The sequence below is a fragment of the Theropithecus gelada genome, chromosome 1 (assembly GCF_003255815.1).
Source record: "Theropithecus gelada isolate Dixy chromosome 1, Tgel_1.0, whole genome shotgun sequence".
NCBI lineage: Eukaryota > Metazoa > Chordata > Mammalia > Primates > Cercopithecidae > Theropithecus > Theropithecus gelada.
The window spans coordinates 5,331,271-5,354,971 of NC_037668.1; the positions used below are offsets into that span (position 1 = coordinate 5,331,271).

Below are 23,701 nucleotides of genomic sequence, written 5' to 3' on the forward strand. Positions count from 1 at the left end.
TCTTAGCTTGTAAGAATCAGTTCTTACATGTTTATTACAGATATTTCTTTTTTTTTTTTTTTTTGGGACGGAGTCTCGATCTGCCTCCCAGGCTGGAGTGCAATGGCTGGATCTCAGCTCACTGCAAGCTCCGCCTCCCGGGTTCACGCCATTCTCCTGCCTCAGCCTCCCGAGTAGTTGGGACTACAGGTTCCCTCCACCGCGCCCGGCTAGTTTTTTGTATTTTTTAGTGGAGACGGGGTTTCACCGTGTTAGCCAGGATGGTCTCGATCTCCTGACCTCATGATCCGCCCGTCTCTGCCTCCCAAAGTGCTGGGATTACAGTCTAGAGCCACCGCGCCCGGCCCAGATATTTCTTAAGAAGCAGAGTTGAGCTTTCTTCATAAATAACTGTTAAAGTAAGGATCAGAATTAGCATGTGCACCTTGACATCACCATGCCAGGATGCTGCTCAATGTTATAATGGTTGTATTGACTAATAGAACCTGTCTTTCTCTGACATTTTTGTAGAGACTTAAGAAACAATGAAATTTCATGGGCCATAGAAGATGCTAGTGAAGCCTTTGCTGGACTCACAAGTCTCACTAAATTGTATGTATTTATAATATTTATGTATGTCTGCATAGGCGTGTTTTCAAGAACCGACTGTAAATATGACTGAATTATGTTTATTTCATATGGCTAGAAAGTCTGAGCTTTCTGACACTCTGGGAGCTTTGTGGGGGTTTCTTTGTTTGTTCGTTATTTTGAGACTGAGTCTCGCTCTGTAGCCCAGGCTGGGGTGCAGTGGCGCGATCTTGGCTCACTACAACCTCTGCCTCCTAGATCCCTGTTCAAGCAATTCGCCTGCCTCAGCCACCTGAGTAGCTTGGATTACAGGCGTGTGCCACCGTGCCCAGCTAATTTTTGTATTTTTAGTAGAGATGGGGTTTCACCATCTTGGCCAGGCTGGTCTTGAACTCCTGACCTTGTGATCTGCCTGCCTCGGCCTCCCAAAGTGCTGGGATTACAGGTATGAGCCACTGCACCTGGCTGGTTTTTTCTTTCTTTTTTTTTTTTTTGAGACGGAGTCTTGCTCTGTCGCCCGGGCTGGAGTGCAGTGGCCGGATCTCAGCTTACTGCAAGCTCCGCCTCCCGGGTTTACGCCATTCTCCTGCCTCAGCCTACCGAGTAGCTGGGACTACAGGCGCCGCCACCTCACCTGGCTAGTTTTTTTTTTTTTTTGTATTTTTTGTAGAGACGGGGTTTCACCGGGTTAGCCAGGATGGTCTCGATCTCCTGACCTCGTGATCCGCCCGTCTCGGCCTCCGAAAGTGCTGGGATTACAGGCTTGAGCCACCGCGCCCGGCCTTTTTTTTTAAATTTTGAGACAGGGTCTTGCTCTGTCACCCAGGCTGGAGTGCTGTGGTGCAGTCACAGCTCACAGCAGCCTCAACCTCCTGGGCTCAAGTGATCTCCCACCTTGGCATCCTAAGGAGCTAGGACTAAAGGTGTGTACCACCATGCCCAGCTAATTAACTTTTTTTTTTTTTTTTTGTAGAGACAGAGTTCTCACTATATTGCCCAGGCTGGTCTTGAACTCCTGGGCTCAAGTAATCCTCCCACCTTGGCCTCCCAAAGTGCTGGGATTATAGGCATGAGCCCCCATGCCCAGCTAGTTTTTCTGTTTCTGTGTTTTTTTGTTGTTGTTGTTGTTGGGGCACTTTTTATTGAAAAAGCATTCCTATGGACACTTAAAGTTATTTATAGAAGTAGAATTTCTATTCAAGTAAAAGGAATGCATTGAGAAAGTAATGTCTTGATAATCTGTTTGATTTGTAGTTTGTTTAATTGTATGAGATTTATGAGTAATTTATCTAGCAGAAGTAGAGCATTCTCTCACATAAGATTTTAGATCTTCTCCCATGAGAATAATTTCTCCAAAGGGTCACACTTGTCTGAATTTCTCTGACAATCTTTTGCTATGAATGGAGACATGAGGAATATAATTGAATTTAGCATCTGAAAATTACCAGTTTATCAGTGGTCAAGATGGTTGTTCACCTCATTGAGCTTTGATAGACGCCTTTATGCTATGTTTTACATTGATTAATAATTAAATTTCATAACTTTCTTAAAAATGCATGGTTCTCATCAAATTGTACACGTTAAATATGTGTATTTTTTTGTATACAGTTGTACCTCAGTAAAGCTGTTAAATATACAAAAAAGTACGCTAAGCAAAAATAGGTAGATGTTTAATGAATTTAATTTTGTTTAGTGGAGAGCTTTCTTACAAAGGTCTGTTTATATTTCAGAGTCTTACAAGGAAACCAGATTAAGTCAATTACAAAGAAAGCATTCATTGGTCTTGAATCCCTTGAGCATCTGTAAGTATTTGTCATACATTTTGCTTACTCTATAAATAATCTTTGCTATTAGCAGAGGTTTTCATGACCATGTAAAGTGTTTATATAACTTGATATAGAAATGGTGACTGATAATGTTTCATTTCTCTTTATTTCAGAGATTTGAACAATAATGCTATAATGTCTATCCAAGAAAATGCTTTTTCTCAGACTCATTTGAAAGAACTGTAAGTAACTTGTCTTTTTAAGATCACCAGTTGGATCATTGTTCCTGCTTGTTGTGCTTAAAGTGTGATGGGAGTGACCCAAGTTATTTCCAAAAGCACACAGTTCAGGCAGGAAGAAAGTATTAATACTCAGTTATTTTAGTGGCTAGAGGTAATTTTAAAATACCCAACACTGAAAAGCCCAGAGTGTGTGGCATCAAGACCTTCTGTTTTGCCTGTTCTACCAATGCTTATAATTAGGAGACCTTAGCACTGCTCCTTATGCTTTATGTATAACCTACTGTTCCTTTTTGGATTATCAGAAATATGTGTTACCAGTTCTTAACACTTTGTGTGGGTTACAATAAAGGTATCAGGTAATTTTGTTTTATAGTTTCCGAGGTGATTTAACACTTAGGATAATTGTCAGAGAAGAGTCTCTAACCTGTTCAAACTACTAAAATGTCAAAATAGACAAGTGTGTATATGTACCCTTTTTCATTCATGAGTTTTAAAAATTGCTCTTACTGGTTTCGAGATTTCCCTAGGGGATTGGAAGTTAGTTGGGCATTGGTATTATTTATATTTATATATTTTATATTTTTTTGGAGACAGAGTCTTGCTCTATTCCCCCAGGCTGGAGTGCAGTGGTGTGATCTCGGCCCACTGCAACCTCTGCCTCCTGGGTTCAAGCGATTCTCATGCCTCAGCATCCTGAGTAGCTGGGATTACAGGTGCCTGCCACCACACCCGACTAATTTTTGTATTTTTAATAGAGACAGGGTTTCGCCATGTTGGCCAGCTGGTCTCGAACTCCTGACCTCAGGTGATCTGTCCGCTTCAGCCTCCCAAAGTGCTGGGATTACAGGCATGAGCCACCAGTCCTGGCCTGGTATTGTTTTTAAACTCTATTGATTCAAATATGCAGTCGGGTAAGAACCACTAGACAATAGAAATTATTTTGCCTTGCCTGGGAAGCTACTCAAAGGATACTCTGTGGAGCAGAACTGGTTAATGACAATATAAGGATAGAAATGCAGCCGGGCGCGGTGGCTCAAGCCTGTAATCCCAGCACTTTGGGAGGCCAAGACGGGCGGATCACGAGGTCAGGAGATCGAGACCATCCTGGCTAACACGGTGAAACCCCGTCTCTACTAAAAAATACAGAAAAACAAAAACTAGCCGGGCGAGGTGGCGGGCGCCTGTAGTCCCAGCTACTCGGGAGGCTGAGGCAGGAGAATGGCGTGAACCCGGGAGGCGGAGCTTGCAGTGAGCTGAGATCAGGCCACTGCACTCCAGCCCGGGCGACAGAGCGAGACTCCATCTCAAAAAAAAAAAAGGATAGAAATGCAGAATAAGCATTTAGAAACTTTTAGAACAATTTGACATTACTGTGACACTTTTGTTGTAGTTTATAAAAGTATTGGTCTGCAGTAGATTGGCAGTTTAAAAGACTGGTCCTTACCATGGATAATTTGAGATGCACTGGAAATGTGTGAGTTTTCAAACTGCCTAGGTTCAAATCCTTACTCCATTCCTTACAACTGTGTGACAGTGGGCCAACTGTTAGCCTAAGACTCAGTTTCTGTTCCCAGAATGGGGATAGCACCTCCCTCAGGGTTATGTGAAGATAAAGTGAGATAACTTGTTTACTCAAATATTTATTCATTATCTGCTATGTAGGATACTGTTCTGGATGATGAAAACAGTAGTGAACAAGACAGAGTCTCTGTGCTCATAGCATATTACAGTAAATCCTAGTGAGGAAGATAAATAATATACCAGTAGATATATAATATCTCATCAGGTAACAACTGAAGAAAAATAAAACTAGGTCAAAGGTATGGAGAGTGATGGGGATTGCTATTTTAGATAAAGTAGTGAGGGGAAACTCTTTTGAAGATACAGCATTTGAACCACGACCTTAATGAAATGGCAAACCATGTGAACACTCGGTGAATGGCTTCCCAGGCACAAGGAATAGGAAGTAAAATGAGTTTAGAGAGTTAAGCAGAGTAGAATAATTAAATATGTACAATTTTTTGGATATTAATCATCTTATTTCTCATTAGTCGTTCTCTTCATTTGTTGCAGTACTTTTTTTTTTTTTTTTTTACATTAATTAATTTTTTTTTGAGGTGGAATCTCACTCTTGCCCAGGCAGGAGTCCAGTTGTGCCATTGCAGCTCACTGCAACCTCCGCCTCCCAGGTTCAAGTGATTCTCCTGCCTCAGCCTCCTGAGTAGCTGGGACTACAGGTGTATGCCACCATGCCTGGCTAATTTTTTTTTTTTTTTTTTAGTAGAGACGGGGTTTCGCTGTGTTAACCAGGATGGTCTCGATCTCCTGACCTCGTGATCCGCCTGCCTCAGCCTCCCAGAGTGCTGGGATTACAGGCGTGAGCCACGGCATGTAGCCTGTCAAGATATTTTTCTTTTATCCCAAACTGCTTTGTTCTAACTTACCTTTTTTGTTGTTCTTGAAAAGCATATCGAATTTACAGTTTTATTAGGTCCAACAATAAAATTATGCTCATATTTTTCTTTTTAAAGAGACAGGAGGCAGATCATAATAGACCATGAGGAATTAAGATTTTTGCTTTTTTGAACGTACTAGGAAACGAGGGTTTTGAGAAAATGCTCAGCAGAGCTTGGCACAGAGTAGAAGTGGAGTAATGTTAACAATAAAGACTAAAATTAAAATGTTATGAAAATCATCATTAGTTATTTTCTGCCAGATTCTTAAAGTAGATATTTTGATCTGTTGAGATATTTTGAGTTATTTCTCATAGGCTTAGTTTAATTATAAGTTGTGACTTACTACAAATTAGTATACCCCCCCCCCCCCCCTTTTTTTTTTTTTTTTGGTCAGTGATAACCTGAGGGCCAGCAAGAAAGTTTTAACTGTTAGGAGAACTCAATTTAACATAAAATTTAAACAGTAGGTGAAAGCAAATATTGCAGTCGCAATCTTCAGAGAGTCATTTAATAATTTGGGAGTCGTGACAAAGATTCTTTGGTTAACCAACCTTTAGGCAAGCAAGCCCTTAAACCTTCTCCTAGGCCTAGCTGTGTAAAATCCAATTTTAGCACGAACCCTGTAAAACCAGTTTAGCAAGAACTCTTCCACAATGTAGACCATTCCCAGGTGATGTCTGATCACCCTGGCTTGTCTTCAGCAAGAATCCTGTTAGGGTTTAGCCAGAGTCTCCCTTTCTCTGGATGTTATTTTTTAGTAATTTCACATCCACTGAATGGGATGAAAGCAAACCCACCTTGCTCCTTGGCTATACTTGCCCTTGCTGTTTCCCTGCTGTCTCTCCCTCACTGAGTTGAGCCCAGTCTCTCTCCCCAACTGCAACATCACATTGCCATGGTTCCTATATCTATTGAGATGATCCTGAATAACGTCTGCCTTACCATGCTTTAACAAGTATCACTGAGTAATTTTTCATTTAACAGTTATGGTGCTGTGACTCCGATAGGATCAGATTCATCATTGGACCCCCAGACCTCTCACCCAGGACCCCAAGTGTGCACCTTTGAAGCCATTGTCTTCACTCCTGACTGATAGATCGGGGATCCAATGGTGAGTCAGACTATGAACCATTGCTCCGGACAAACATCCGTTGAAGCTGGTAAGGAAAGATTTTGATTCTCAAGATTGTGAATATATTCTCTGGAGTTGGGCTAGAGGCCAGGCTTCTTTTGAAAGGTACCTCCTGGGCTTGAAGGTCTTCCTGGCTCTCTTTCCTGAGTGGGGTTTATTCCCTGACTCCCTGGACTAAAAGTTCTTGCAACTCTGTGAGGCTACTCTGTTCTCTGTAATGGATCCTACTTCTCCCATGGCAATTTCTCTGGCATCTGAATCCCTTCTTTTTGAGCCCCTGCTAACTCTATTGCTCCACCACTCGTTTTGTCCACCTCCTCCTTGTTGAACCTTTATTGGCCTCTTTGGGATACTTAGGATCTCTCCAGACCGCATCCTGTAAGCTCTCTTTCTTCCCATTGCTACTGCTCCTTATTCCTCCTCTTACCACCTTTAATGTTCCCTCCGGTTCCCTTAAGCCCTTTGATAAGACTCCCTTCAAATCCATCTGTCCACCCACTGCTAGACTTTTTCCTTCCCACTCTGGACTCTTAGTCACTGGGACTGTAGGCCCCCCACCCTCCTGGGGATCTCTCAGGGGACTTGGGGACTCCCAAAAGTAATGACTTGAGGTTGAAAAGGAAAAAGAATAATTGGAAATAGACTAAATATTTTATCTACACTCAGATGGGCTTTGGAGATATCCAGACAGCCCCTAGATGTTTCTTCAGCCTCCATAAGATTACACATGGCAAAAGAAAAATTTTTTTTTTTTTTTTTGAGATGGAGTCTCCCTCTGTCACCTAGGCTGGAGTGCAGTGGCATGATCTTAGCTCACTGCAACCTCCGCCTTCCAGGTTCAAGCAGTTCTCCTGCCTCAGCCCCCTGAATAGCTGGGATTACAGGCGCCCACCACCACACCCAGCTAATTTTTGTATCTTTAGAAAAGAGGAGTGACCTCGTCCAATTTATGTTTTCTTAGGTATACTGTAAGCTGGACTCATAAGACCTGAGCTCATATCCTAACTCTACTATTTATTTTATTTTATTATTATTATTTTTTAGATGGAGTCTCGCTTTGTCACCCAGGCTAGAGTGCAGTGGCACGATCTCGGCTCACTGCAGCCTCTGCCTCCCAGGTTCAAGAGATTCTCCTGCCTCAGCCTCCCAAGTAGCTGGGAATACCGGCGCATGCTACTGCGCCCAGCTAATTTTTTGTATTTTTAGTAGGGACGGGATTTCACCATCTTGGCCAGGCTGGTCTGGAACTCCTGACCTTGTGATCCACCCGCCTCAGCCTCCCAAAGTGCTAGGATTACAGGCTTGAGCCACCGCGCCCAGCCTCTACTATTTATTTTAGACATAATACTGAATGCCCCCAAAATCTCATTTTCCATTTCTAGAAAATGGAATTGAAAATGCCTACCTCAGCCGGGTGCGGTGGCTCACATCTGTAATCCCAGCACTTTGGGAGGCCGAGGCAGGCAGATCACGAGGTCAGGAGTTTGAGACCAGCCTGGCCAATATGGTGAAACCCTGTCTCTACTAAAAATGCAAAAATTAACCAGGCGTGGTGCCATGTGCCTGTAGTCCTAGCTACTCAGGTGGCTGAGGCAGGAGAATTGCTTGAACCCGGGAGGTGGAGGTTGTGGTGAGCTGAGATCTCGCCACTGCACTCCAGCCTGGGTGACAGAGCAAGACTCTGTCTCAAATAAATAAATAAATAAATAAATAAATAAATAAATAAATAAAGTATTTAGCACAGTGCCTGACCACAGACAAAACTTTTTTTTTTTTTTTTTTTTTTTTTTTTTTTTTTTGAGACGGAGTCTCGCTCTGTCGCCCAGGCTGGAGTGCGGTGGCACGATCTCGGCTCACTGCAAGCTCCACCTCCCGGGTTCACGCCATTCTCCCGCCTCAGCCTCCGAGTAGCTGGGACTACAGGCGCCCGCCACCACGCCCGGCTAGTTTTTTGTATTTTTAGTAGAGACGGGGTTTCACCATGTTAGCCAGGATGGTCTCGATCTCCTGACCTCGTGATCCACCCGCCTCGGCCTCCCAAAGTGCTGGGATTACAGGCTTGAGCCACCGCGCCCGGCCATACCACAGACAAAACTTAATTCACAATAGCTCCCTTCACTTCTGTTTCTTTTGTTTTTTTCCATTCTTCATATACTAACCAAACCCTGACCACAAGTACTTAACAGAGTATAAGGTATTCTCTCAACAAGTGTGTGGATAGATTATACTAAAATATTTCCAGTGGTTTTCTTTGAGTAGTGAGGATTTGGGGGGCTTTCTCTCCCTCTTGGTTTAGTGGTACTTTCTAATTTTCTACTACATAATTTTCATGGAAAATGTTTTAAAATTTATATGCAACTTTTTCATACACTTCTTATTATTGATGCAAAGCCTTGTGGGGAATACCAAAAAGTATAAAGAGAAGATTTTAGTAAATGTTGACCTAAAAAGTATTATAAATATGACTTTTAAAGTAACCAAAAGCAACCAACAATTCTCAGTAAAAAAGTTCCATTAGATCCAGGTGTGGTGGCTCATCCCTGTAATCCCAGATACTCAGAAGGCTCAGGTGGGAGTAGCCTCGAGTCCAGGAGTTAGAGACCAGGCTGGGCAACACAGCGGGTTCTTGTCTCAAAACACAGTTGCATTAAAGTTCCTGCAATAGCAGTTTGTTCAAACCAACTGTTAGAGAAGAAATTACTCAACGAAGCTTGTTAAAGCATTATAAAAGCATAGTCATCTTTGCCAGTGCCCCCTTGTTTAATAACAATATAAGTCAACTTTGAACAATCGAACAATGTAAGTCAATTTTTTTCATTCTTAGAATTGAAACTTTGCCAGGCGTGGTGGCTCACACTTGTAATCCCAGCACCCTGGGAGGCCGAGGCAGGTGGATCATGAGGTCAAGAGATCAAGACCATCCTGGCCAACATGGTGAAACCCCATCTCTACTAAAAATACAAAAATTAGCTGGGCATGGTGGCACACACCTGTAGTCCCAGCTACTTGGGAGGCTGAGGCAGGAGAATCGCTTGAACCCGGGAGGTGGGGGTTGCAGTGAGCCAAGATTGTGCCACTGCACTCCAGCCTGGGCAACAGAGCAAGACCCTGTCTCAAAAAAAAAAAAGAAACTTCTGTGGAATCAGATCTTAGATACTTTATTCAAATATTAAACTTGATGAGGATTTTATCATGTACATAAAGCAAGTTCTCAAAATCATTTACTTTCCCTGCTTCTAAGTGGATGGGATATTTAAGAGGTCATTGAGAGAAAATACTGATTTTTCAGATATGTTTTACAGGGTTATAAACCACAAATACTTTTTCAGTGCTCTTAGTTTAGATTGCATTATACATTCCCACAGTGCTGAAGTGGTTTTTTGTTTGTTTGTTTTTGGGAGACAGAGTCTCAATCTGTTGCCCAGGCTGATGTGCAGTGGCGTGATCTCGGCTCACTGCAACTTCCGCCTCCCAGGTTCAAGCAATTCTTCTGCCTCAGCCTCCCAAGTAGCTGGGATTACAGGTGCCCACCACTATGTCCAGCTAATTTCGTATTTTTAGTAGAGACAGGGTTTCGCCATGTTGGCCAGGCTGGTCTCGAACTCTTGACCGCAGGTGATCCTCCTGCCTCTGCCTCCCAAAGTGCTAGGATTACAGGTATGAGCCACTGAGTCTGGCTTAGTGCAGAAGTGTTTTTCGTCTTCATGAAATAATTTGACAGTAATTATATGCTGTCTACAACAGAGATCTCTCGATGCTCCAATATATATAGTGTTACATCCCAATACTTTCATGAGAAAAAATTTAAACCTCCAAAATTTAAAGGAAGGTGCAATTAACACCATATATGCTTTATCTAGATTCACTGACTGTTAACGTTTTGCTAAATTTGTTCTGTTTCCCTCCCTCCTCCTCTGTCATTTTAGCTCTTGCTCTCTCTCCACGTACACACAAATATATATATATATATACACACATACACAGTTTTTTTGCTGACCATTTAAAAGTTGCAGCCATGATGACACTTCACCTCTAAATATCTCAGCATGTATTTTTTAAGAACAAGTACATTTTCTCACGAAGACATCACCATTACCACACCCAAGGAAATTAACATTGATAAGATAATATTAACTAATACACAGTCCATACTCAAATTTCCCCAATGTTAAAAAAAAAGTCCTTCGTAGATGCTTTTTTTCAATCAAGAATCACACATTTCATTTGATTGTAATGACTCTTTAGTCGTCTTCAAAATAGATCCCTGGCCACCCTTGTTCCCCTCTCTTTTTTTAGTGTCTTTCATGAGGTTGATACATTTAAAGAATTTTGGCAGACAGTCTCAATTGGTTTTCTCATGATTACATTTATGTTGAATGTTTTTGGCAAGAATAATGGATAGGTGTGTGGTAAGGTTTTAATACTGAAGACGTTTAGAACAAAAAGTAAAACAAAGGATGCTTTTCCTCTTTTCTTTCCTGCAGGATTCTGAACACAAGCAGTTTGCTCTGTGACTGCCATTTGAAGTGGCTACTTCAGTGGTTGATTGATAATAACTTTCAACATTCTGTGAATGTAAGCTGTGCACACCCTGAATGGCTAGCAGGGCAAAGCATCCTGAATGTGGATCTGAAAGATTTTGTCTGTGGTTTGTATTTTTGTTTTAAAATTTTATATATTACACACTTAATAATCTTAACAGAATTTAAAAAAATAAAACCAGAATGATTTTCCACTAGCAATTTTTGTAATCATACAGTTTTAATTGCCATTAAAAATGATCACAGGCATTTTCATGAATGAAGGCTTTTCTCTTTTAGGGGGATTGTTAACCTTAGGTTAGGTATTTGGTAGTCAGATTCCTGAATTAAGCAATGTGAGTTTTTTTATATGAACATTTTTAGTAGATCTTGAAAAGTGCCACCAGGTACTTTCTTTTTTTTTTTTTTTTTTTTTTTTTTTTAGAAGGGGTCTTACTCTGTTCCCCAGGCTGGAGTGCAGCGGCGCGATCTCGGCTCACTGCGAGCTCCGCCTCCCGGGTTCACGCCATTCTCCTGCCTCAGCCTCCCAAGTAGCTGGGACTACAGGCGCCGCCACCTCGCCCGGCTAGTTTTTTGTATTTTTTAGTAGAGACGGGGTTTCACCGTGTTAGCCAGGATGGTCTTGATCTCCTGACCTCGTGATCCGCCCGTCTCTGCCTCCCAAAGTGCTGGGATTACAGGCGTGAGCCACCGTGCCCAGCCCCAGGTACTTTCTAAAAAGATAGCACTAGTTTAAAGTTGTCACCAACAGCATATGAATATACTGATTCTGTGTGTTTCGTATTTTTTATGCGGTTTCATAACATTAAAGTGGCAGAGTTGTGTTTTTTCTTTGAGGGGAGAGAGAGAGTCATAGACAAGTTGTCCTGATTCTAGCACGTATACTTTCAAATATACTTTTTTTTTTTTTTTTTGAGATGGGGTCTTGCTGCGTCACCCAGGCTGGAGTATAGTGGTGTGATCTCGGCTCACTGCAACCTCTGCCTTCTGGGTTCAAGCAATTCTCCTGTCTCAGCCTCCTGAGTAGCTGGGATTACAGGTGTGTGCCACCATACCTGGCTAATTTTTGTATTTTTAGTAGAGACGGGGTTTTGCCATGTTGGCCAGGCTGGTCTTGAACTGCTGACCTCAGGTGATCTCCCTGCCTCTGCCTCCCAAAGTGCTGGGATTATAGGTATAAGCCACTGTGCCCAGCCAATTTCAAGTATACTTCTATATTATTCTTTCTCAATTTGGAATTTTTTCCTTTACACTTAAATTTCCTTTAGGCTGGGCATGGTGGCTCACACCTGTAATCCCAGCACTTTGGGAAGCCAAGGTGGGCAGGTCACCTGGGGTCTGGAGTTCAAGACCAGCCTGGCCAACATGGTGAAACCCTGACAAATACAAAAATTAGCTGAGTGTGGTGGCACACACCTGTAATCCCAGCTTCTCGGGAGGCTGAGGCAGGAAAATTGCTTGAACCGAGTTGGAGGTTGCAGTGAGGCAAGATTGTGCCACTGCATTCCAGCCTGGGCGACAGAGTTAGACTTTGTCTGAAAAAAAAAAATTTTTTTTCTTTAAAGTGGAATGACTGATTGTTAGCTTTACATAGGAGACCTTTTAGCTCAGTGTATCTATGTTGCATATCCCTAGAGTATCTCTGATCATTTGAGTACCTATATGTTGCCAAATCTGTTTTCACAGTGTACTTAAAGATGGTTGGAACAGAACACACACTTGGAAGTTCGGGCCCACAAAATACATCCATTGTTTTTACAAATTTTAAAGAAGAGAACAGAATCTAGTAAAGGTTAAATTCTGCTGACATTGCCACACAATCCCTTTTTACTTAGTTTTAAATATAGACATACCATATATTTTTTCCTCCCCTTCCACTTACTGCTTTTATGGCACAATGAAATGTTATCCAGTGGAGATACTGGTTAAGATTTATATACCTGCTTCTCTCAGTCAGTCCAATAACATTATTAATTATGAATCTATATTTTATTAGCTAGTCCTAAGCCAATCTTCAGTTGGACATTTGACCCTATTTGGATTTTTTCACTGCTTTAGGTGAAACCTGTGCACATACAAAATGCTTTCAAATAATTTGTTTTATTAGGTATTCTCTGTGAAATATAAATCATTCATAAGCTCCCCATTTTATATTGGCACAGAAAGGATAATGGTTTTATATATATATATATATATTTATTTTTTTTTATTTTGAGACAGAGTCTCACTCTTTTGCCCAGGCTGGAGTGAAGTGGCATGATCTCGGCTTGCCTCCCCACCCTGGGTTCAAGTGATTCTCCTTCAGCCTCTCAAGTAGCTGGGATTACAGGCGCCCGCCACCTCGCCCGGGTAATTTTTGTGTTTTTAGAAGAGATGAGGTTTCGCCATGTTGGCCAGGCTGGTCTCGAACTCCTGACCTCAGGTGATCCACCTACTTTGACCTCCGAAAGTGCTAGGATTACAGGCATGAGCCACCGCTCCTGGCCATATACACGTTTATCTATCACATACATATATACAAGGGGTAATAGAAGTAGAACTTGTCTTGAAATCCTAATATAAGGTTTCTGTTTTTCCCCAATAAGTGATAATCCTTGAGAAATACATTCCGAGCACACAAGTGACAGTAAGGGCTAGTAGAAAAGTGCTGGATCCTGAAGTCAGGAAACTTGAGTTCCAGTCCAGGCTCTGCCACTGACTTGACATGTCTTTGAGCAAGTCATTTGAATTTTCTGGGCCTCATTTCCCCCATCTTTAACTAAGGGAATTGGACTCTAGCTCTGTGGTCTCTTTAAACTTTAATATGCCACTTTGTAAACAGAACACACAAATTTATAGTATTTGTTTTAAAATTTAAAGCAAAAATATATAACTGACTTGGCTGCGGATGCATTTTTTTCCCCCTAGATGATTTTCTTAAGCCACAGATAAGGACACATCCTGAAACCATAATTGCTCTAAGAGGCATGAATGTGACTCTGACATGCACTGCAGTGAGCAGCAGTGATTCACCCATGTCCACTGTGTGGCGCAAAGACAGTGAAATCCTGTATGACGTGGATGTTGAGAATTTTGTTCGTTATCGGCAGCAAGCTGGAGAAGCTCTGGAATATACTAGTATCTTACATCTTTTCAACGTGAATTTCACAGATGAAGGAAAATATCAGTGTATTGTTACTAATCACTTTGGTTCTAATTATTCTCAGAAAGCCAAACTGACTGTAAATGGTAAGGAATTATGCTCCTTGATTATTTTTTAGTTTAGAAGGATTTTTCATGTTCTGTTTTGAATCACTTGAGAGAATTAGGCTAAACCTGACATTTAAGCAGGACTCTTACTGTCTTTTGAGTTGTGATAACGTGTCAAGTGGGTGGGATTTTTGGATTAGTCAGTCTGCCCACTTATGGTCTCTAATTGGTCTTTGGTTGAAGGGTAAATGCTGTGGCCCTAAGAGATAAGCTGTTTTCACTGCTGTTTATGCTTTTGAAGACATTCTTATGAAATTCTCAGTTTTCATTCCAGAACCATAAATCTCTCTTGATAACTATAAAATTTATTCCTGATGGGCCTTATAATAACTGGGAATATCTAGGTCATTTTTGGGTCTAATGGTCATTATCATTGTCTAAATGTAGTTACACAGGATCATTTGTGTGTTTGTGTGTGTATTTTTATTTATTTATTTTAATTTCTCTCTTTTTTTTTTGAGATGGAGTCTCACTCTGTCACCCAGGATGGAGTGCAGTGGCATGATCTCAGCTCACTGCAACTTCCGCCTCCCAGGTTCAAGTGATTCTCCTGTCTCCTGTAATTCCGAGTAGCTGGAATTACAGATGTGCGCCACCAGGCTCACCTAAATTTTGTATTTTTAGTAGAGACGAGGTTTCACCATTTTGGCCAGGTTGGTCTCAAACTCCTGAGCACAAGCGATCCATCTGCCTTGGCCTCCCAAAGTATTGGATTACAGGTATAAGCCACTGCACCCAGCCTTATTTCAGTACCTTTTGGGGGTACAAGTGAGTTTTTTCCCCATAGATTATAGTGGTGCATTCTGAGAATTTAGTGCACCCATCACCAAGTGGCATACATTGTATCTAATGTGTAGTTTTTTATCCCTAGCCCCCCGCTCACCCTCTCCATTCTGAATCTCTGAAGTCCATGATACCACTCTGTATGCCTTTGTGTACTCATACTTAGCTCCCACTTATAAGTGAGAACATACGGTGTTTGGTTTTCCACTCCGCACAGGATCATTTTAAAAATGAATACTCTTCTTTCCTGCAAAAGCTTCTCAAAAATAGCTTGATTTATCTATTGCGTATCAAATTGAATAAGTACAACATTTTAGGCTTTGTGCAACCAAAAGATGTACTTATGTTTCACTTCTGTTTTTAATGATACTTTTGAAGGCATAAGTTTTTTTTAGCATGCAGTTTCCTTGATAGCTTTGTAGATGTTGGTTTGGGCAACATCTTTTGTTTTTGAGATGGAGTCTCAGTTTGTCACCCAGGCTGGAGTGCAGTGGTGTGATCTCGGCTCACTGCAACTTTCACCTCCTGGTTTCAAGTGATTCTCCTGCCTCAGCCTCCCAGGGAAGCATCATTTAGCTTTATAAGTGAGGGAATCATGGTAAATATCAGGTTCTAAAATAGGAAGTTCAAGAAGGTTTGTGGCCTTCTGCTTTCCCTAGTTCCAGCTGATGATTAAGTGTATCATGCATCCTAGAAGACACAGTTATCAGTGTGCTCCAAATACTCTGAGGTTCTGGAAGAAGAGATGGCCTCAAAACCATATTCACTCTTGGCCGGGTGCTGTGGCTCAGGCTTGTAGTCCCAGGACTTTGGGAGGCCAAGGTGGGAGGATAGCTTGAGGCCAGGAATTTGAAGCTGCAGTGAGCTGTGATTGCGCCACTGTACTCCCACCTGGATGGCAGAGCAAGACCCTATCTCTAAAGGTTTTGTTTTTTTTTTTTAATTTATAAAACTATATTCACTCTCAATCAGAGAGCTTGTCTTCACAAAGAAATGGAACATTACGGGGTGTTTTGCCTACTAGACTCTTTCATGCCTATTTATATATATATGTGTGTCTTTGTTCCCCTGCCCACTTTTTCTTGGTGGTCTTTCTGGAAACAGAGATGCCATCTTTTCTGAAAACGCCAATGGATCTGACTATTCGCACTGGTGCCATGGCCAGATTAGAATGTGCTGCAGAGGGACACCCTGCACCTCAGATTTCCTGGCAGAAAGATGGTGGTACTGACTTCCCTGCGGCTCGAGAAAGACGCATGCACGTCATGCCCGAAGATGACGTCTTCTTTATTGCCAACGTGAAAATAGAAGATATGGGAATCTATAGCTGCATGGCACAAAATATAGCAGGAGGTCTCTCAGCAAATGCTTCCCTAACAGTGTTAGGTACGTTTACTGTTTCATGGGTCCCTGCTCTTTTTGGAGTCTTTGGGATCTACTCTTGGTCTTAACAAGCAAGAAAAATAAGTTTGAGATTACCTCTCTGATTCTTAGATCTTTATCTTATTTCACAATTTTATGCAGGGTTATGTCAGTCTAGGAATTAGTAGGTCAGATAACTGAAATGTGGGAAAATACATAGGGCAAAATTAGGTAGGCATCCTTATCACAATAATTGAAAGTTCAAATTCCTTTATCAACTTACTTTTTCAAGTCCCTCACTGTAAGGTTTCTATTTCATGTAGGTGTGTTTACCATTCAGTGAGTTTGCATTGAGAGTTCCACTGTTCTCTTAGGAGTATCCCAGCCATTTGATGCTGCTTCACTTATTGCTTGATAGGAACCTAACTGTTTGCTCCTAGTTCATTTTCAAAAAAAATTAAACAAACAAAAAATGTATTTTCTAGTTAGAGTTTCTGCTTTCCTTTTCAGTGTGTTCTTCTTAACCCTGTTTCTGGTAAAATGCCTTTTTTCCTAAACATTTCCCCCCGGCTAGCCTGGGTTTTTTTTTGTTGTTGTTATTGTTTTGTTTTGTTTTTTCTTCCTTGTTATAATACTTTTCTTCATGGAACTCAAATCCAAGGTAAATTCTACTTTCCAGTTCTGTATTTTCCTAGATGTCAGTTATTATTATTATTATTAAGTTTGTTGGTTTGTGTTACTTGTATAACCAGAAAAATAAGAAGTTATTTATTTATTTATTTATTTATTTATTTATTTATTTTGAGATGGAGTCTCACTCTGTCGCCCAGACTGGAATGCAGTGGTGCGATCTCGGCTCAGAGCAACCTCCACTTCCCGGGTTCAAGCGATTCTCCTGTCTCAGCCTCCTAAGTAGCTGGGACTACAGGCACATACCACTGCGCCCAGCTAGTTTTTGTATTTTTTTTAAGAGATGGGGTTTCACCATGTTGGTCAGGCTGGTCTTGAACTCCTGATCTCGTGATCCGCCCACCTCAGCCTTAGAAAAATAAGTCATTTATTGTTTTAGCATGTTAAGATATACAGAAAATTAGGAAAAGGGGAGGAAAGTCACTCAGACACTGAAGGATTTTAGCATATTCTAGACTTTCCCCTCTCACTTTTATGTAGTTAAATATACCTACATTTTTTTCATTTAATATTGTACCACAAGTTACCTTGTTATTAAAGTCTTTGTAAAACATCATGTGACTATACTATAATTTACTTAATCATTTTTCTGCTAGGTTTTAAAATATTTTTATTCTTTAAAATTACAAATTTTGTAGTAAACATCTTTGCATATAAATCTTTGAATTTCATTTTTTTTTAAAGTTATTTTTAACCTTTTTTAATGGGTCACCCCTGCTCACCTCCTCCAGCTATTGCAGCTGCCCTGAATTTCTTACTTAGGATAGCTTGCCTAAGCTGGAATTACTGAGAAATGATTGAGGCTTTTGTCAGGATTTTGTTCTGAAACATTAACTTCTAATCCTCCTATGAGTATATAAAATTACTCATTTTATTATACCCTCATTGATCTAATTCAGTAGGAATTAGGGAATAAAACTGCCTAACTTTTCATTTTTTTTTTGAATGTTTTCCTGTTAGAGACACCCTCATTTATTAGACCCCTTGAGGATAAGACAGTAACCCGAGGTGAAACTGCGGTGTTACAGTGCATAGCTGGAGGGAGTCCTGCACCTCGTCTCAACTGGACTAAAGATGATGGGCCTTTGCTGGTGACAGAACGACATTTCTTTGCTGCAGCCAATCAGCTTCTCATCATTGTAGATGCTGGGCTAGAAGATGCTGGGAAATATACCTGCATTATGTCTAACACCCTTGGGACAGAACGTGGCCACATTTACCTAAATGTCATTTCATCCCCCAATTGTGACTCTTCCCAGAGTAGCATTGGGCATGAAGATGATGGCTGGACTACAGTTGGCATTGTCATCATTGTTGTGGTCTGCTGTGTTGTTGGCACTTCTTTGATCTGGGTCATTGTTATTTACCACATGAGAAGGAAAAATGAAGACTATAGTATCACAAACACAGGTAAGTAGTACCCACATGACACCTATCGCTTGTACTTGAGTCAAGAATGTAGTATAGGATTAATTGTACAGTATAAAAAACAGAGCTGGTCATAGTAGCACATGCCTGTAGTCCCAGCTACTCAGGAGGATGAGGTGGGAGGACTGCTTGAGCCCAGGAGTTCAAGGCCCATCTGGGCAACATAGCGAGACCTCATCTTCCCCTCAAAAAACTGAAGAGCTGTGATACATTACCTGATATGTGATGGAAGGGAGTTTTTGTTGTTAAAATGTTCAACTTCTTTGATATAACAGAACCTCTTTGAGGAAAGAATTTTGTTTGTTTATTTGAGATAGGGTGTTACTCTAATGCCTAGGTCAGAGTGTATACGGCTCACTGCAGCGTTGACTTCCCAGGCTCAGGTGATTCTTCCATCTTGGCCTTCTGAGAAGCGGAGACTATAGGCATGTGCCACCGCACCTAATTTTTTATGTTGTTAGTAGAGTCAGGTTTTGCCATGTTGCCCAAGCTGGTCTCGAACTCCTGGGCTCAAGCAGTTTGTCTGCCTTGGCCTCTCAAAGTGCTGGGATTATAGGCATGAGCCACTACGTCTGAACAATTTTAAGAATTTGTAAATACTTTTTTTTTTTTTCCAAGATGGAGTCTCACTCTGTTGCCAGGCTGGAGTGCAGTGGCATGATCTCGGCTCAATGCAACTTCCACTTCCGGGGGTCAAGCGATTCTCCTGACTCAGCCTTCCAAGTAGCTGGGACTACAGGCGTGTGCCACCACGCCCAGCTAATTTTTGTGTTTTTTTTTTTTTGTTTTTTTTTTTGAGATGGAGTCTCGCTCTGTCGCCCGGGCTGGAGTGCAGTGGCCGGATCTCAGCTCACTGCAAACTCCGCCTCCCGGGTTTAGGCCATTCTCCTGCCTCAGCCTCCCGAGTAGCTGGGACTACAGGCGCCCGCCACCTCACCCGGCTAGTTTTTTGTATTTTTTTTTAAGTAGAGACGGGGTTTCACTGTGTTAGCCAGGATGGTCTCGATCTCCTGACCTCGTGATCCGCCCGTCTCGGCCTCCCAGAGTGCTGGGATTACAGGCTTGAGCCACCGCGCCCGGCCTAATTTTTGTGTTTTTAGTTGAGACGGGGTTTCACCATGTTGACCAGGATGATCTCAATCTTTTGACCTTACGATCTGCCTGCCTTGGCCTCCCAGAGGGCTGGGATTACAGGCGTGAGCAACCATGCCTGGCCAAACTTGACTCTTAAAAACGCATTACAGATGCATTTTCTTTAATGTCAAAGGCTCCTTTTCATCATAATTTTGCTGTAAGGAAGAATGGATGCCTTGTGATTGAGATCAGTCTCTCTTTTTTTTCCCTTGAATATCAAACTGGATTGTTGAGGTCAGTCTTTTACACCTCTCACCCTGAAATCCTGCAAGAAAAGAAATCTAGTCAGATAGATTATGAAAGTGTGGCAGTAGATAAGATTTCAACCTTTAGGTTTTGTTTCTTTTGGTGAAACTTTGAGAAGAATTCTAGTGAGAAATAGTTTTAGGGGAAGTACCAAGAGCTGTCAGGGTCCTAGGTACATACAGTTTTTCTTGCTAATAGTATCCACGTGGAACACATTTGCAAAACAGTCTTCTGAGTGTTGACTTCAATTGCCTACCTTTGAGAGTTAAAAATACGTCTTTTACAGAGGAGCTCAATCTGCCTGCAGACATTCCCAGCTACTTGTCTTCCCAAGGAACGCTGTCTGAGCCACAGGAAGGCTACAGCAACTCTGAGGCAGGCAGTCACCAGCAACTTATGCCTCCTGCCAATGGATATATACACAAAGGCACTGATGGTAATGACTCTGTTGTTTATGGTTACAATTTCAGCCTCATCTATTGAGTTTATTTTTCAGTGTGTAGTTTCTCCATTAATCTGAAGCAATATTTTAAAGTAAGATACCTAATGAAAGCATTTAGCCACATGCAAAATAGGATGAAAATTGACTAAAGTCTTAACAGGATAAGAAAATCATCTTACAGAGTGGAGAAACACATTAAACAAGAAATTAGAGTACACAGCAGAGGCTCCCAAACTTGTGTAATTATAGGAAAGGGATGTTCTGGAAACTTTTTTCAGGTATCTCTTTCTTACCCTTTTCAGGCGGGGGCATCCTTCAGACCACATCCAAGGAAAGCTGGTTTCTCTTCCTGACAGGTAGACATTCAGTAAAGTTTAAAGGGTATCTAAGAGCCAGGCATGGTGGCACGCCTGTAGTCCCATCTATCCATGAGGCTGAAGCAGAAGGATTGCTTGAGGCCAGGAGTTTGAGACTATATCATGCTGTGAGCACACCAATGAATAGCCACTGTACTCTAGCCTGGACAACACAGCAAGACTCCCTACCTCTAAAAAAATCAACAAAGGGTAGCAGTGGTTCTCAGCATATATCAGAGATGTAAAGAGTTCTCTAATTAAATGAACCTACATCCCAACATGTAGAGATGCGTACCCATACACAGAGCTCTTCTCCCTCCACCCTTTCGTACCCTCGCTCCCATAGGGAGTGACAGAACTGAATGAATTAAGGGACAGAAGAATTGGGTTTGACTGATACTTCTTCCTTTTTCCAGCTCTGTGACCATGAACTAGTTACTTAAGATCTGAGCTTTACTTTTCTAATTTTTAAACAAAGAAACAATAGTTTGTAAAGCACTTCCCCCAAGATTCTCACAGATCTTTTCAACAAATCTTTGTGGTACTTCAAATACTATACAAATGAAAGATATATTCCATTTCTTCAGATACTTTTTTAGACTGAGTGTCAACAGAACTTTATCTAATTGATAAATGGGATTTTATTTTGGCTTTTCATGAAAAATATAGTAGTTCTGACTCTTTTCTTGTTTCTGAGAAAGAGTCTTACTCTGTCACCCAGGCCGGAGTGCAGTGGCACAATCTCAGCTCACTGCAACCTCCACCTCACAGGTTCAAGCAATTCCTCTGCCTTAGCCTCCTGAGTAGCTGGGATTACAGGTGCGTGCCACCATACCCGGCTAATTTTTGTATTTTTAGTAGAGACAGGTTTCACCACGTTGGTCAGGCTGGTCTTGAACTCCTGACCTTGTGATCTGCCTGCCTTGGCCTCCCAAAGTGCTGGGATTACAGGCGTGAGCCACCGTACCTCGCCAGCATTTCTGACTTTTAAAAGAATACTTAAAAGTCTATTCTTTGAAATATGTGGGAAATAACACTGCTTTCTGGGTTAAACTAAATTACTTTTCACTCTCTTCCAGTTCTAACATTCTGTTGCGTGATTTTGTTTTTTTGTTTTTTTGAGACAGAGTTTCATTCTTGTCACCCAGGCTGGAGTGCAATGGCGCCATCTCAGCTCACTGTAACCTTTGCCTCCCAGGTTCAAGTGATTCTCCTGTCTCAGCCTCCCGAGTAGCTGGGATTACAGGCACCCACCACCACGCCCAGCTAATTTTGTATTTTTAGTAGAGACACGGTTTCACCATGTTGGCCAGGCTGGTCTCAAACCGCGGACCTCAGGTGATCCACCTGCCTCGGCCTCCCAAAGTGTTGGGATTGCAGGCGTGAGCCACTGCTCCTAGCCTGTTGCATGATTTTGAATAAGTGACTCACTCTATTTCTCACTCTCTCTTCTCTCCTTCATCATTCAGTTTTCAAAGCACATAATAATCCAGGGAGTTCATTATTAAACCTATACTTCTGTCAACCATGTACTTGTCAGGCAGGACTCCTCATTGTCAGAAGCTTTCTCTAGGGATGCTTGTAGCAATTGGTGTTACTTAACCTCTTGACTCATGAAAGTAACATGGTTTTTCATGAAGCGAAGTCATAACTCCTTATTCTCTGACTTAGTTTGCTTAAGCCAAGCATGTATCTTGTAGCACAGTACCAGCTTTATCTTGCTCCCTTGATTTGGGCATGATCTATCCATCCACAATAGATATGTTTCAGTGTAGTTTTCAAGAGCATGGGCTCTGGAGCCAGAATGGCTGTTTCTGCTCCTCACTCTGGCAGTATGACTTTGGTTAAGTTACTTAACTTCTCTGTGCTATAGTTCACCCTGTCTGTAAAGTGGGGATAATAATAATACCTACCTCATAAGGATGTTGTGAGGATTAATGAATCAGTTCACAGAAAGGGCTTGAAACTTCACCTACTTTATAAAGTAAGTGCTCAATACATGCTAGCAATGATGATGACAACCGTTGAAGAAAACTGATGATTGGCAAAAAATAATTCCTTAACAGAAAGATATTTAGATTCTTTTTCTTGTTATTAGGTGGCACTAGTACCCGGGTGATTTGCTCAGATTGTTATGACAATGCCAACATCTACTCCAGGACCCGAGAATACTGTCCATACACCTATATTGCTGAGGAGGATGTTCTTGATCAGACACTGTCGAGCCTCATGGTCCAGATGCCTAAAGAGACATATTTAGCTCATCTTCCCCAGGATACTACTGCCCTAGAGAGCCTGATATCGTCAGCTGACGGAGAGCCATCTGCCTTTCCCACCAACCATGAGAGGATAAGTGAGAAGAAACTTTCGTCCACACCGATGAGTGGTGGTAAGGGATGCATTTTTGTTGTTATTTTGTTTTTATTTCGTCTAATTGACTCTTCCTTCTGTCATATAGGTAGTGCTCTCATTTGACAGGAAGCAAACGGATTGGTATATAGGAGAAACTGGCCATTGTTAAATGGTGTAAACTATAGCCAGAGATTTCTACATACTAGGGTTACAAAGAAGTCTTCATCTATAGGATGGAAACAACTTTTGTGGGGGTAACAAGATCACACTACTAAAAATTGAGAGGCCATACACAAAAATGTTTCATACAGGGTATTTATTTATCTGAGACAGAGTCTCGCTGTGTCGCCCAGGTTGGAATGTAGTGGCGCAATCCCAGCTCACTCCAACCTCTGCCTCCCGGTTCAAGCAATTCTCGTACCTCAGCCTCCCAAGAAGCTGGGACTATAGGCGTGCACCACCACACCCAGCTAATTTTTGTATTTTTAGTAGAGATGGGGTTTAACCATGTTGGCCAGGCTGGTCATGATCTCCTGACCTCATGTGATTTGCCTGCCTTGGCCTCCCAAAGTGCTGGGATTACTGGTGTGAGCCACCACACCTGGTATCATATAGGGTATTAATTTTTCTCCCATCTTTATTTAAATAAAGAATAAAATATGGGGGGCTGGGCGCAGTGGCTCACATCTGTAATTTTAGCATTTTGGGAGGCCAAAGCAGGTGGATCATTTGAGGTCAGGAGTTTGAGACCAGCCTGGCCAACATAGTGAAACCCCGTCTCTACTAAAAATACAAAAATTAGCCAGGTGTGGTGGCGGGCGCCTGTAATCCCACCTACTCAGGAGGCTGAGGCACGAGAATCACTTAAGCTCAAGAGATGGAGGTTGCAGTGAGCCAAGATCGTGCCACTGCACTCCAGCCTGGGCAACAGAGTGAGACTGTCTCCAAAAAATAG

General features: G+C 41.8%; 1 protein-coding gene across 2 annotated transcripts in view; it reads left to right on the plus strand.

The window, feature by feature from the left end:
- Positions 1-23,701, plus strand: part of LRIG2 (leucine rich repeats and immunoglobulin like domains 2) — a 58,126-nt gene that overhangs the window by 29,605 nt on the left and 4,820 nt on the right. For both annotated transcript variants that reach the window (XM_025366406.1, XM_025366396.1), the window contains 9 exons: positions 511-591; positions 2,298-2,369; positions 2,507-2,575; positions 10,648-10,811; positions 13,612-13,932; positions 15,841-16,122; positions 17,749-18,198; positions 19,883-20,032; positions 22,493-22,783. In XM_025366406.1, the coding sequence (XP_025222191.1) occupies positions 511-591; positions 2,298-2,369; positions 2,507-2,575; positions 10,648-10,811; positions 13,612-13,932; positions 15,841-16,122; positions 17,749-18,198; positions 19,883-20,032; positions 22,493-22,783 (1,880 nt within the window). The remainder of the gene's footprint in view (positions 1-510; positions 592-2,297; positions 2,370-2,506; positions 2,576-10,647; positions 10,812-13,611; positions 13,933-15,840; positions 16,123-17,748; positions 18,199-19,882; positions 20,033-22,492; positions 22,784-23,701) is intronic.